This window comes from Blennius ocellaris, assembly GCF_963422515.1.
Source record: "Blennius ocellaris genome assembly, chromosome: 20".
Taxonomy (NCBI): domain Eukaryota; kingdom Metazoa; phylum Chordata; class Actinopteri; order Blenniiformes; family Blenniidae; genus Blennius; species Blennius ocellaris.
In genome coordinates, this window is record NC_137669.1 from 9423600 (window position 1) to 9438834 (window position 15235).

The 15235-nt window shown below is 41.4% G+C and overlaps 1 protein-coding gene across 3 annotated transcripts in view; it reads right to left on the reverse strand.

The window, feature by feature from the left end:
• Nucleotides 1-15235, reverse strand: part of col16a1 (collagen, type XVI, alpha 1) — a 79569-nt gene that overhangs the window by 30979 nt on the left and 33355 nt on the right. For 2 of the 3 annotated variants that reach the window (XM_080515983.1, XM_080515981.1), the window contains exons 8-19: nucleotides 13985-14053; nucleotides 10347-10382; nucleotides 6188-6220; nucleotides 5995-6039; nucleotides 2675-2713; nucleotides 2485-2547; nucleotides 1516-1560; nucleotides 1331-1426; nucleotides 1021-1059; nucleotides 538-582; nucleotides 382-417; nucleotides 159-281 (exon numbers count right to left, since the gene is read on the reverse strand). In XM_080515983.1, the coding sequence (XP_080372109.1) occupies nucleotides 159-281; nucleotides 382-417; nucleotides 538-582; nucleotides 1021-1059; nucleotides 1331-1426; nucleotides 1516-1560; nucleotides 2485-2547; nucleotides 2675-2713; nucleotides 5995-6039; nucleotides 6188-6220; nucleotides 10347-10382; nucleotides 13985-14053 (669 nt within the window). The remainder of the gene's footprint in view (nucleotides 1-158; nucleotides 282-381; nucleotides 418-537; nucleotides 583-1020; nucleotides 1060-1330; nucleotides 1427-1515; nucleotides 1561-2484; nucleotides 2548-2674; nucleotides 2714-5994; nucleotides 6040-6187; nucleotides 6221-10346; nucleotides 10383-13984; nucleotides 14054-15235) is intronic. The other variant, XM_080515982.1, reaches the window with a different exon arrangement.

The following is a 15235-nucleotide window of genomic DNA, read 5'->3' on the forward strand; positions in this document are numbered from 1 at the left end:
CAAGGTTCAATTGTCAGTTAGAGCTCTGACCGTGTCTACGTCTCTCTAATAAAACATGTAGCAACATGGTAAAAAAAAAAAAAAGTGTTAACGTCAATGTACGGAGCGGGAGAGGAATACATTACAGTCTGACTTCACAGTCAAAGCGCTGTACTTACAGGTAGCCCTCTCACTCCTATCCCTGGTAATCCGGGATCTCCTTTGGGGCCAGGTGTCCCTCGCAGGGCTACCGTGTTGCCCACGTCTGCGGGCAGCACTGGGCACACTTCGCAAGGGTCACCCTGAAGATCGAACGCGAGCCAAGCACACATCGTGTCAGTACGGGATGCGCATAAACATGCAGATAAAGAGATTAGGCACGCTGTTTACAAGATATTATACCTTCTCTCCTTTAGTCCCCGCCGGGCCTCTTGGTCCCTATGAAAAGAGATAATTCCAGTGAAACACGTACGTATCCGCTCACAGTTAGAATACTGTCTATTGAAAGCTCATGCATACATTACTGGATACCAATCAATGTTTAAAAGAGTCTCTCACTGGATCTCCCGGCGATCCATCTTCTCCAGAAGATCCCGCATCGCCCTGTTAACACAAACCGATAACTGAGAAAAAATACTGTACATCCAATGTCTCTTTTTCCAAATGTCACTTTCAACTTGTTCATTCAAAAATGTGAGCATTTTCGGAAACTTCTAAAAACAACTGAAAAGAAAAATCACAAGAACAAGAAACACTCATTAGTTCCTTGGGGGATATCGTCCATTTTCAGCTTCAAAATGCAAAAAAAGAGAATCAAAGAGAACAATCAAACTAAAGAAAGAATAATAGACATGTACAGACATTGAAATACTTAAAAAAATTTAATTGAACTCATATTGGGAATCATTGTACTCTTGTACCCCCTGGTAAGAGCAGAGTAGTACCACCCTGAGGTGCAAATGTCCCAATAAGGGCAATGGATTTGATTACTTTCTCATAACATAGCAAAAAGAGAAAATATGTGCCAAAGTTTAAGCCTACCTTGTCTCCCTTTGGACCGCCTGGTTCACCAGGAGGACCCTGGCAGGAGGAAAAGTACATAAATCTTTTTGTGGATTACCTCCCTCCAGAAGCTTTGAAGCTTTATTCAAGGACAATGAATTCAGCAAGAAAATAGTGCAGCCATGTCCTGGCTTGCACTTTTGAAGCAGTGTCAAATAGTATGTAATCAGTCAAAATCAAAGAAGAGGACTGAGGACTTTAAGTAAATTGATGCAATGATCAATACCAATCCAATAAATGCATGCATTTTTTTTTTTTTTTTTGCTTTGTATGTGAAAAACATACTCACTGGAAGACCCGGCATTCCAGGTCCTGGAAGGCCTGGAAGTCCAGGTTTGCCCGGCTCGCCGGCCAATCCTTCAGGACCCACCATACCTGAAGTACCCTAACAGACACATTCCACATTTGTACATTAAATCCACACTGAACAGGATGTCTGTGACACACAGACTCTCAGACGTAATGCAAACAGACCTTCTGTCCCTTGGGGCCAACCACACAGATGGACCCTGCTCGGCCCTGGAAAAAAAACAGTGACAAAGACAGAAAAAGAAGCGATATCTTCAGTGTCGGTGCGCAGTCATCAAACAAGCAGTGCTGAAACCAATCTCCAAAACGTCTTCATAAACTGTTGAAGGCGGCTGTTGATTCTTTTCTTATTTTTTTCTCTTTTGTTTGACATTTTACAACAGGAAATAGAAGGAGAAAAAAAAGGGGCGAATTGTAGAGCCGTAAGATGTATTATCTTCACTGGCGCATATGTGATATTTTCTGCCTGCCTGATTCAAGTCACATCAACAAGCACATTCATATTCGCAATGTCAGACGGATGGGAGGCTTAAGAAAATCTATCCTCCACCAAATCCATCTGGCCACGACAAGCACTTAGCCTGGTGAACAGCTAAGTGTGAGTGCGTCTGATGCTGAAAACCAGGGGAATATCTACGAGCACACACACGTTGTAATTTGCTCCTCAAAACTTTTCATGCGTCTACAGGATCACTGCACTGAACAGGGAAGATTAAAAGGTTTAAGTCTTCCTGAATAGACGGCTGCCTGTGTGAGAGACGAACAGCACAGTCAATGAGGCGGCATTGATTGTGCAAGCTTTGTTGCTTGAGCCTAATCTAACAGGCATTAACAGGCCGACTTAACTCAATGGGAGACAGAAAGGAGGAGTGGGGTTGGTAGAGAGCAGATATCAATGGGAGTCTGAGCTTAAAGAGTAATACCGTATAAGTTTACTGAGTATCCGCCGGAGCCTGATAAAAGTGGCCGCGTTAAGAAGATGTGTGCGTAAGTGCACCGGTGTGTTTGGAAGTGTAAGCACACATCTGTAGCCTGACTCAACCTCAAAGCAAATTTTTAGAGTCTGAAAGACACTCGCGCTGGTTTATTGCGGCAATTACCAAGCAGAACAAACAAACAAACAAACACACGTACATCCTTCCCTGGTGTGCCTGTCAGACCCTGTGGGCCGATCTCTCCCTTCTGACCTTTTTCTCCCTTGATAAAAGGCCAATGGAGGGGTGAGAAGAAGAAAAAAAGATTAAAAGGTTACAACTTAATGAGATGATCATTGGAAGGTCATATCTTCATTATTCATTGCCAAAAGTTTCCTTAAATTGCTCACCTTGTACTGAGCTGCTTCACCCCAGTTGTCGGGCATCACCTGTGGAGAGAGGGAAAGGAGACAAGGCCTAGATCAATGACCTGAGTCTAAAGAGACAACACACACACACACACACACACACACACACACACACACACACACACACACACACACACACACACACACACACACACACACACACACACACACACACACACACACAAAGAAGACCAGGAAGGGGAGGAGCTACACACATTTTCAAATGGAAATTAAAGACCGAAAGTTTCCTTGCTGCCATCAGAACAGTTCAGGTGTAAATTACGAGTATATAGTACAAGGCAGGCAAAATACCAGTGGAGTTCTTCCAGAATGTACAATCGAAAAAAACAAGTGAGAAAAGTGCAAGAGAGGCCAAATACAAGAACTTGTGATTTGTTTTAACAAAACAATTGAAAGTAAAGTATATGCGTGGAGCTTGTACAGGTGTTACCACCAACCCTGTGACAAAGGATAGATGTGACAAATTATATACGGTATATGATCACTTTCAACATTTTTCTTATTTCTTTGAACATAACCCAAAAAAAAAACAAGAAGAAAAAACAGTCTTTATTAGAGCAACGCGCTGATCAGGTCTCAGATGCTTCCAGAAGAGGTTAATATTAAGAATACCAGAAAAGCAGCTGAATAACGAATGTGAAGAATCATTCATTTTGAGACGATCGCTTTGAATTCTCGCCTCTTTAGAGGTGTTTTTAAAACTAAAATAATATGGTTAAATTTGTGGTTTTAAGGACTCTCAAAAGGGACGAAAGTAAAGAAGTTGGTCATTGAATATTCTTTCGCACCCAAATGTAGAAATTCTTCATTTCTAAATGTCTCAATATATTGGTTATTAAGTCAAGGTTATTTGGCCTTTTAAATCTTTTCCTGTCAGACAGGCGTCTGTATGGACAGGGCGGGACCAAGTCTGACACCATCTCACTGAGCACAGGTTCTCCACAGGGCTGCGTTCTGAGTCCCCTCCTCTTCACTCTGATCACCCACGACTGTTGTGCAACGTTCAGGGCAAACCACATCATAAAGTATGCGGACGACACAACGGTGATACGTCTCATCCGAGGGGATGAGGAGGAGGACTACAGAGAAGAAGTGAAGGCCTTTGTGGAGCGGCGTGACGGGAACAATCTGACCCTGAATGTTGAAAAATAACCCCAAAACTGGTAATCCACTTCAGGAAGAAACATCTCGCACACACCCCACTTGCAGTGGAAATGGTGCAGCACACCAGATTCCTGGGGGATGCATGTGGCGAACAACCTCACCTGGTATCTCCACACTTCCTACATCGCCTAGAAGGCTCATCAGTGCCTGATGATCTTGCGGCGTCTGAAGAGAGCTCATCTGAACACGTCAGCCCTGGTCACCTTATACACAGGGGCCATAGAGAGTGTCCTGACTGGCAGCATCTCTCTGTGGCATGAGAACAGCACCGCCTCTGATCGAAAAGCACTGAAGAGAGGGGTGAGGGCTGCCAAGAAGATCAGTGGGGGTCCCATTGCCACTAATAGGAGACTCGGCAGTCACCAAGGACCCCATTCACCACACCATGCATATTTTTCATACTGATAAACCCTAGGCTGCTTATAATATCTAAAAATATTTAAAAACTAGTTATTACTTCAGACCCCCAGGGGGTTAAGCAGTACAGACGTCCAACCACAGTCAAGTTTCAGTTCGTTTTGTAACACGAGCTTCACAGTACAGTCAAAAAACTAAGTTATATTGAAGAACCGCCAGATATCAAAAGTTACAGTTTGGTGGAGAAAAAAGGAGCAGAGGCACTCACTCATTAGACACTTTTTTTTGGGGGCGGGGAGGTGTATTTTTGAATCCATTAAGTCACAATATATCCAGAGAGCCTGAATATAATATCAGTCTCAAGAGAGTTAAATTCCATTTTCCCATTTAAGATACAGAAACTACAGCACAGTTCTAAGAGAGTGAGGCTCAGAAATACTAATCAAAGTGAAATAAGCCCATTGAAAATCATTTCTTTGAGTGTGTTTTCACTTGTGATGTTCGGTTGAGTTGGAGTACACTGTTGAATGGTTACATTCCACTTATGGAAGTGTGCACGCTGAAGCAAACAAGAGTACTGAGTCAGCTTGGCATGCAGGTCTCAGTCAGCTCAAAGATGTCTTCTGGTTCTCCCGTCTCGAATCGATGTGCCAATTGAAGGAATTCTTGCCTTTGTTTTGACTACTTCATACATTTTATAGACTGTGGGTGAGCTCTTTGCTGGTAAAAATCAATTCAATGTGCATTGTCTGGCCTTTAAGCCAACACACACAAATTGTTTCATTATGAAGCTTAATGACTACAATTCAGAACAGTATTCATTTGTATAATAGCTGTTGCTGCTATTTTAGACATTATTAACAGTTTTGCTAACTTTTTCCATTTAACCTTTTCTTGTGGTTTTCGGTAATTTAGCAACATCGGTAATTTGAACCATTCTGTTATTTTACATTTTTCAACCTTCCTCAACAATTTTTTAGCAATTTTAGTGAAGTTTCAGCACGTTTACATTTCTACGTTGTTTTCAGGAATTTTCAGATTTTTGCCAGTTTCAATTATTTAGACCTGCTTTAACCAGGAGATAAGGGACATTTTAGAAAATAATCTGGTTTGCAAAAAAAAAAAAGAAAGAAAAATTGAAAAATAAGACAGGGCTATTTACTAAGATGTGCTTTTTATGAAACTTCAGAGAGCCATGAGAGATGGAATAAAGAGCTGATGGTCATGTATCTTAATGAAAAGAAGGCAAACGGCAATACAAAATAACTGTAACCACAAAATTAAAGTTGTGGCCTCAAGGCTGGAATTGCAGACTTGGGTTCAGAAATAGGATGGGTAAATGTGGAAAAATGTATTTCCCTATGGGGATGAATAAAATATGATTATTTTAGATTAAACCTGTGGTAAAATGTACAACAAGATGGCCACAGTATTCACCACATTGCCTTCTGCCTATGTTGACATTATGCAGAAGAAAAACTTGAGAGAAAAAACAGGTGAGGCAGTTTATTTATACATAAGACTTAATGCACAAGCAGTCGGAGGAACATTGTACACGCATGCACTCCAGCAAACTCGGTGACTCACCAGTAAATGAACATACAAGGCACACCACAATTCCCACTGCATAATTAATGCAGGGAGTGGATGCTTGAAAATGTGGTTTTGAATAAAGATCAAACTAAATAGCTGAGGGGTTAGAGGGGTTGGAAAGCGGTGGGATGCGGTGCTCTAACCTGCCGCAGATTATTGGCACTCACCGACTCGCCTTTGTCTCCCTTCTGGCCCTTAGGTCCCTCCGTGCACTGAGGTTAGAGACACTTGGTTGGCATTTATTATTACAGAGCACTTTTGGCCAAACTTTCAGGCCATGCATGCCAAAATCATCAAAAAAACTAACTATTCTCTTTCTGTGACAAGAGGCATGGCAGATAGAGTGGAAAAGTTACTTACCGGGCCTGAATGTGAGCCAGAACAGGCATCACTCTGAAACACACAGAGAGAGAAAGAGAGAGAGAGAGAGAGAGAGAGAGAGAGAGAGAGAGAGAGAGAGAGAGAGAGAGAGAGAGAGAGAGAGAGAGAGAGAGAGAGAGAGAGATGAGGAGTGATTTCTCTCTGGGTGAGGAATAGAAAGAGTGACGCAACGAACATGAAAGAGTGCATGTATGGATAACGCAAAGTCGTGTCTGGACAAATGTAATGACATAACACATTCCTCTATTATTACATAGATCTGTGTGTCCATCCATCATACTCACCCGGTCGCCTTTTTCGCCTTTCAGCCCGGCAACGCCACCAAAGTTTACAACCACACGCACACAAAGATCCTTACAATTTCTCTCTAATAATAGGTAAACAACCCCCCACACTACAGATAGACACAGAGAAAGATTTATTATTCAATAACTTTCCATTGCAAGAGTTGTGGGCGTATTAAGAAAAAAATAAATTAATAAATGTAAGTTTAAAATTGTGCTGACGTTTCTGTCCTCGCCTGACAGTGGCACTGTTGTACAAAACTAAAGCATTTTGAATCCCGGATGAAGCTGATAAGGATGGGAGGCGTGCAAGTAGGCTCTCTCTCTATCTCAAACACACACGCGCACACACGCACACGCACACACACACACACACACACACACACACACACACACACACACACACACACACACACTTCCACGCCTCTCATGGGAGTTAGAGATCAATAAGAATGTCTGATTCCCACAGCACAGGAGTGAGTCCACCAGCTGCTTCATACACACACACGCACGCACGCACGCACGCACGCACACACACACACACACACACACACACACACACACACACACACACACACACACACACACACACACACACACACACACACACACACACACACACACACACACACACACCAATAAGCGTTCTAAATAACTGAAACATTTTTGGCAGGAGTCAGTAATTGAAGCCTCTCGCTCCTTCTCCTATAGCAGCCAGTTCCAGCCCGGCTGGCTTCTGGAAGCAATACTTTTGCATATATGCTGAAGCCGCGACCATGAATGTACTGGTTTTCACCCTCACAAAGATCTAATTGATCAATATCCTGCAGGACAAAGCCACAGAGACGAGTCACTCTTCCCAGACTTACTGTGCACTTTAGGTGCTTTTGCACTTTTTAAACCTCCATTTCTCTTGTTTATGCTTTTCATTCCTTCACGCTGAAATGGAAAGGCCAGGCTGTGGTGAAATGGCAGCATTTTATCTGTGACTTATGAGTTTGAACTAAAACATCCTTTTAATAGAGCCCACTTTGGTGTCTTTACTACTACCCATTAATTTAGATGATCATAATAATTAAAAGGGACATGTAGAAAAAAAATCCTCCATGCTCACTGCATAAAAAGGTGCTTTGGACGTTTTGTTTTTGCCGTTTCTTTTCATTTATACCTGGTTGTGCTTTTTAGAACTAGCTCAGAAGTGTGCTTTTGTCTTCACAGCAAACGCATTGTGCACTGTTAACTTCAGGCCATAAATCACCCAATAAATGGAATTTCTTCCGTATAAAATATATTATAGTACTCAATTGTGGGCTGTGAAATTTATAAAACCTACGAAATGAAAAGTCCAGAAAAAAAAATAATTTACAAGACGTTGTAAACACACACCAATTTATAGTTTAATCAAAGTGGATTTTCAGTTTGAATCTCCTACTTTTGCCTTATTGCTATTTAATTTAAAAGTGGTAAAAGCTTGCAAACTCTTTTTTTGAAGAAGTACAAGTACTTGAATCAAAACATTACTCTGGTAAAAAGAGAAGTGGTGAATCAGCTCCTTCACTCCAATAAAAGTTTTTAATTATTTTTTTTATTTTAATTTGATGATACACGATGTCTTTTTTGAGGCATCATGATTCATTTATTTGCAGTGGGTTAATGCACACATAATATATGCATAAATATTGTTTGTTAATAAGTATGTTTGTTAGCACGGATTTTCCAGTTTACCTGCTGGAAATGAGAGATCAAAATCAAATGTGTCATAATTTTGAAACACAAATAAATTGAATAACCCAACTAATAGAAAAAACAGGTATCCTGGCTGGAAGTTTAATTAAGAGTTCGATGAACACCAATGATGAAGTTGGCTATAGATATATAAATGTTTCTACTTGGTACAAATCAGTATGTTTAATTAAAAACAAAATAGGAAGTTTGTCTGTATTATTGGTTTTCCCCTGTAGGCTCACGGGACTTGTAACTATCACTTTGGCATCAGTACATTTGTTATCGCTTTTACTTTATTGAGCGAAACTCATCAATGTCATGTGAGGATGTTATAATTTGACCATTTCAGGGCATCTCAAAGAGATAATCTTGATACCATTAGAAATGGTATAAAGGATGAGTTGGCAAACACCTGTAGCAGCCAGTGAGTTTCATTAGTATTCATTTATAGTCATGCCACTGCCCTTTCTGATAAATTAAACTGCAATATTCACTCCAGTTTTAACACTGTGTTGGCTCTCTACCAGGCCTGAGCTCATTATATCAGCCTCTTTAACCACTCAAGGTCCCACTGTGTTCATCAGCTAATTGCTGAATTTGTATTCTTGCCCAAAATGTGTCTGGAGGAGATCAGAAATCTGAAAAATTGAGCAATATATTCGTGTTCCCAGATCCAAGAATATGCCAGTTTGCCTGTTGGTTATATTACAATCTAACTTTGCGTTTCCATCGGGTGACTATTATGATGGTAAGGTGGTCAGGTAATGGCATTTTAATTGATAAGGTTTCAAGAGCAATATCCTGACGATCATGATACCTCCGATCTGGATCCACAGATAAAGCCTGTGAGCTTGGATTGGATTGGATTGTGTACATTTTTGTATGCCAACACTGAAGTTCATTTATCAGCTCAAACATCTAAAAACGCAGGCCGAATTTTTTGGCATTGTTTCTTTCCACAACCTATCCAAAACAAAGATTAAATGAGCTCTCGTTAATAAAATACAACGAGAGTTAGGGTTAGACCTAAATGGTCATTCAATTAATGTATGACCATAAATTCACAATCTCTCCTGGTGGAATTTATTCCAGAAAGTGGGATCAGCTCCCCTTCTACATGCAAGATGCACAGTGTACAAAGCAAAGAAAGTAATGGATTGCAGCCTTTTGACTTGTATAACCTGAATAGCAGAGGAGGCATGATATGAACACTATGATGAAAACTGATTTCTGCCAGAGCGTTGAGAATGTGCACAGAGGTTATATTCAGATCAGTTACTTTAATCACAATCATTGATATGCTGCGAGGCACATTTATTGACACTGGTAAGCCACAAGGTATCATAGGCTTGTTTTGTCAATGGATTCATGGGGATAGGGTCTAACTATTCCCTGTAAGAAAAACAAAAAAACTTCCTGTGGAATTTGAGGAAGTGAACTATGAAAAAAAAACAACAAAGAAAAATGACTTTTCTTTTTCTCTGTGACTGTTTCTCTGGCCTCCTGTGGCAGGGCAAGCTGTGTGCTCCAACCCAGGTAATATAACCTACATTGACGAAGTCAGGAGAGGCAGCCAGGTGCATTAGTAAGCACACGCAGGAGCAACATAATGAAGCGTCTGGAGTTTTGTATTCTATTTGTGAACAGAACATGCCCATTGTAGGTGAATGACAAAATTAATAGGCAGCAGCAACTCCCGACTGGGACTCGCCGCATAATGAGGTGTAAATCAGTCCTCAGTCAGTCAGCAAGCTGGGTTTGTGTAGGAATGGCAGGAGGAGGCAGAGTTTCTTTCTTTCTTTGTGTGTGTGTGTGTGTGTGTGTGTGTGTGGTTTTGTTTTTTTTTGAGTCTCATGTGCATCACATATAAACACTGCATAAAGCTGCACAAACACACACACACACACACACACACACACACACACACACACACACACACACACACACACACACACACACACACACACACACACACACACACACACACACACACACACACACACACAGATATATGGACTGAATATTTTGTTCAGCCATCTGTATGCAGCATGCATGCATACAAACTTTCAAGAAAAATGACTTTGAGGAACCATGACATCACACATGTGAATGTAAAATTCAAGAGTTACCTTTTCTGTACGATCCTTGGATGCAAAAATGTCCTGCTGGGAGACAGAAAAGACAGGACAGACATAAGGTGAGGATTTTCCACACAGATGATTGATTTCTATCTGTGTTAGATGGCAGTTGTGACAGGATTATTGGAAAAATTGGCTTCACTGACACTCAAACATGCAGGCCACCAGTGGATCATGTCGGCAAACATTGAGAGAAACTCACATCTTCACATTTACAAGCAACTTGGAGTCAACAAATAACCACAGAAGTGTTTTGGGGCTGCTGGGGAAAAGCCAGAAACGAACAGGTAGAACATGCAAACTCTGCACAGAAAAACTCTGCAAGCCCAGGGATGTTGGGGGCAATGGTGGCCTAAAGGCTAGAGAAGCATGACCCTTGACCCCCATGCCACCACATCCTAGAAATTGAATATGTAAATGTCGAAAAAGGAACTTCCTTAAGAGGATAATTAAAGTATGATTAGTCTTGAGTTTAGCTTTACACATTTTCTTTTATCCCCATTACATGTCAAACAAATTCAGAAATATTTGCGAGTATAAACCTTTTTTTCATCCATTCCTCTAAGAAGGATCCCCCGGACGTCCTTCTGCTGCAACCCGCTCACCTTCAAAGGTGAGAGTGTTAACCAGCATGTCCTTTCATCAATTTCTTCTTCTAGACCTAATTTGTTGTAAACTTGTACGCAGAAATGAACATATTCAAAATCTTTGGAGTCCAGTGTACTTGGATCTCCAGCAAAACACAATTTTAATATTTGGACGCCTGTTGTGCTCCTGTTGCCTGCGCACAGCATCTCTTTAAATTGTAATTTTACTATTACAATTAATTGCATCAGTCAAACGGCAAAAAACAAAAAAAAAGGAATTGAGGGCATTTTGGTTGCATACACGGGTCATTAATGGTTATTCCTTAATCAGTTTTTTTTAAAGAAGTGAGATGAAAGTGGATGCATAGAGAGAGGAAGAGAAGTGTTGCACTTCATGAGCCTTGAGGTAAACGAAGAAATGGACCCTGCTGCGCACTTAATTACACTTCAGGTTGGAAAAAAAGGAAGCGAACAACAAGAAGAATGAAGAAGGAAGTATGATAAGGCTTTTTTTTTTCCCAAGATGGCAAGTTCAACAAAAGTTTCAGCAAAAGAGAAGAAGGGAGAAGTCATGGGATAACTGGTGTTAGAAAAAAGCAAAGGAGAAATGTGCTGAGGCTTTGGAAAGAAGACAAAGAGGACTTCGGGTCTTCTGGGGACTGGATGACCTTTCAGCTGGGAGCTGTGAGGAAAGCAAGAAAAAGGAGAGAGGTTTTCAGCATTGGAAGAAGAAAAAGAAATGTGTTGGATTTTTTTCATACTTCAGGAGGAAGGTGACAACAGCTGGTGCAAAGAAAAGAGGTTCCTTAATGTATTTTACACGGTGCTTCAATGAGTGAGGTAGTCATTAAAATCCATGCAATCAAGTTTTTGTTAAGTTGACTTAAATTTAAGATGGATTCACATGGAACTTACCAGCTATACCAAATAATCAGGCTGCTGTCTGCATGTTAACAGTTTATGTTTCATTGCTTCATATTGTCAATAGCTCTCAAAGTTGTTTCTTTCAAGAACAGGTGTACAGCCAATGTCTGCATCACACTAAAGCTGGCCTCATGGGCCAAAAGACTGGTTAATTCACTCTACTTTTTATGCTACCAATTTGGGGTTCAGTGTCTAGCTCAGGGGTGGGCAATCCTGGTCCTCGAGGGCCGCAGTCCTGCACGTTTTAGATGTTTCCCTGCTCAAACACACCTGTTATCATGATGAGGCTCTGCAGAAAGCTTGACAAGGAGCCACTAATTGCTGTCAGCTGTATTGATGTGAGGAGACATCGACAACGTGCAGGGATGTGGCCCTCGAGGGCCAGGATTGCCCACCCCTGGTCTAGCTCAAGGACACTTCGGCATGTGGACAGGTAGTCAAGGGAATCGAACCTGCAACGCTCCAATTGGGAGACAACCACTCTACCGGAGTTTAGAACTAATTCTGTGCCACAAAAGAACAACAATAATGCTAACTGCTTTCAAATAGCACTCAGCCACTTTATCATTGCACTCAGGCAAAATGATCAGGTACAAATACATCAAAATGTGTTTAATAAGTCGAACAAATGTGCTACTTTAGTCTTGTTTTTTTTGTTTTGTTATCCTCTACATTCTTCTGATTGACACAACCAGTGCAACCCAAACATAACCTGAAGAAGTGCTGGTGCATTATGCTACACAGCTAGCTCGCGCTGCCTCAAGCTGTGAGACTCAAGCGGAGATGAAAAGTGAGCCGCAGACGTCTGGTGGGCTCACTCCATGCTAAACTCCACATCCCACACCCACCGCCGCTTTAAGTGGTGCAATTTGCAGCTCCATCTGGAGCCACATGGAGTTTAACGGAACTTTTTTTTTTTTTTTTTGTTCTTTTAAGACATGTGCAGTAGTGCCGCGTAACCCATAAATAAGACTTTCATATGGCTCTTTCCCTTTAAAGCTTCTCCGGTCACCTTTAGTTCACCTTGCTGTAGCAATCTAGAGTGAGACACATGACGTTCCACAGATGAAGGATGGGCTTACTGTAATGGACGTTGCAAAAACATGTGGCTTGCAGGAGTCTCAGATTTAACAGACCACAAACTAAGATAAAGATGTAAAATGGAAAGTCAATTTGTGCATGCATGTGCTTGTCTGTGTGAAAAAAAAGAGCATTCGGGAGAGGAAAAATGTGAATAACAGAGCAAAAACCTGACATGTTACTTGAATTTAAACAGCCTGATAACAAGAGAGAGAGAGTGAGAGTGAGAGAGCGCGCGCGCGAGAGAGAGAGCCTAAACGCATCAGGCTGGAAACATCTATGGAATTGATTACTGTGTCTTGAAGCCAGCCTGAGCTCTAAGCTAACACCAGCTCCCCACAAGCCAAACACCAGCCCTTAATGAATAGATAATTGGATATAGATCCCATTAATATGAATGATGAAACAAGCGGGAGTGAAAACAAAAATAAATTGCCTTTACATTAAACTAACCATTTGCGGGAAAACCCGTCCTCCTCCTTGTCGTCTAGGACTCTATTTGTCATGCGTCTGACGCCGCTCGCGAACGCTTTGCTGCCAGCAGACGCGACTGTACTGAAGCAATATAAAACTGAGAAGTGATTTAGACTACAGCGGAATAGAGAACGTGTTTTCCATGCAGGAGTTTCCAGAGAGAACAGCCTTGCCATTTGATATAAGTCCTACTGGTGAGTGTTTGCTTGCCAGCAGGAGCATCTCAGACAACTCAGACTGCCTGAAGAATAAAGCTGTTTGAGGCCAAGTGTGTGTCTCTGTCTGTATGCGTTATGACTGCGGCCTGATGGGAGAGTGGGTGTTGTGATGGTTCATGATGGAGCAGGGAAAGGATGGTGTTTGTGGAAGATCTACAGAAATTCTTCCCCGAACTGTTACTCAGAAAGTGCTTACTACCTAGTTTAGAGCAAAACAAATGTGTCTGCACTTCGCCGCCGTGTCTGGTGAAAAAAACTTCTATTCTTGTTTATGTCGCTGTTTTCAATGTTTGTAGGTGTATTTATTTGTCTTTGTGTGAATCTGTTTGGTGGTCTTTGGTCTTACCTGGTTAAAGGTGTTGTCCAGCAGGTCGTTTTCGGCAGCGCGGCGGCTCTTGGAAGCATCGGGAGGACACTGCAAATATTTTGAAATGCTCATTATCTTTATTCAACATGAAAGCAGCTGCAGAGTTTCTGTCTCTCTTGATATTAATGACGATGACAAAAGTATTGCAAACGATGTTCTTCCAAAATATGAAGAAGCGGTGGATGATAGTTTGTATAACACCAGCAACTTAATAACCAGTCACATTTGGACCAGTAGGGTTAGCATAGCATTGACGCAGAGGCTGTGTGGAGTTGGTTTGTGGCAACGAAGAGCCGAATATGAATTAGGCTTAATGGCATTTACTCAAACCAGTACTCGGTATCGGCAAGTAGCTAAAGGTTAGTACTCATACTTGCCCTTTAAAGAAAGTGGTATCAATGCATCCCAAGTTACGAGTGAAGCAAAAAGTGCTGCTTCGAACATATAACTCATCCTCCCACAGTGTGCAGAGCTAAAGCTATAGATTGTTATTCTTGACTGTAAAGAACCGAACATAAGGATAGAAGTAAATCAGATCTCTCTGATGTTCTGACATTGCACAAAATAGTTCTCCTTTGTGTTGTGTTGCGGGAGGCTGCAGCCTTCATGGGTGTGCCAGCCTCCTTCACTTCTCATCTCAAATTTAAACACAGCTGGAAGGAAGCCCTGCAGCACACAAGCCTTGAGCAAAAGAGAAGAGGTTTCCTCCTTCAAGCCAGCTAATCAATTTTTACAGCATGCAGTCCCTCTTGCAGAGGACCTCTCACTCTCCAACTTCTGAAGGAGCCTGTTGCCATGTTTGTATCCCTGCATAACGTGTTCGTGAGTCTGGCCCCACAGAACCTTGACAAAAAAAGCCGGCTGAGTACAGAAATACCTCCAGCTTAAAAATAAACTGAGGAACAGCTTGTTTGCAATTCTTCGCATACCTGAACTTTCATTCCTCAATACACTGGTCCAATGAATCTGTTTTCTATTTTGTGATGTCTTAACCTAAGAGAAATACTGGGAAATAAGTCAAATAAATGGAATAGCAGAAATAGTGCGTTTCAAAAGCTCACAAACAATGTCAGTAAAATGCAAATTATGTGGCTTAAGTGGATGCAATTTAATGACCCCAAGCTCCATTCAATTCTTATGCCATAAATGAGGTAATAAACAAAGTCTGATGAATATTTGATAACTATCCCTATAAAGAAAGCCACACAAATAAGGTGTCCTTTCTGCATA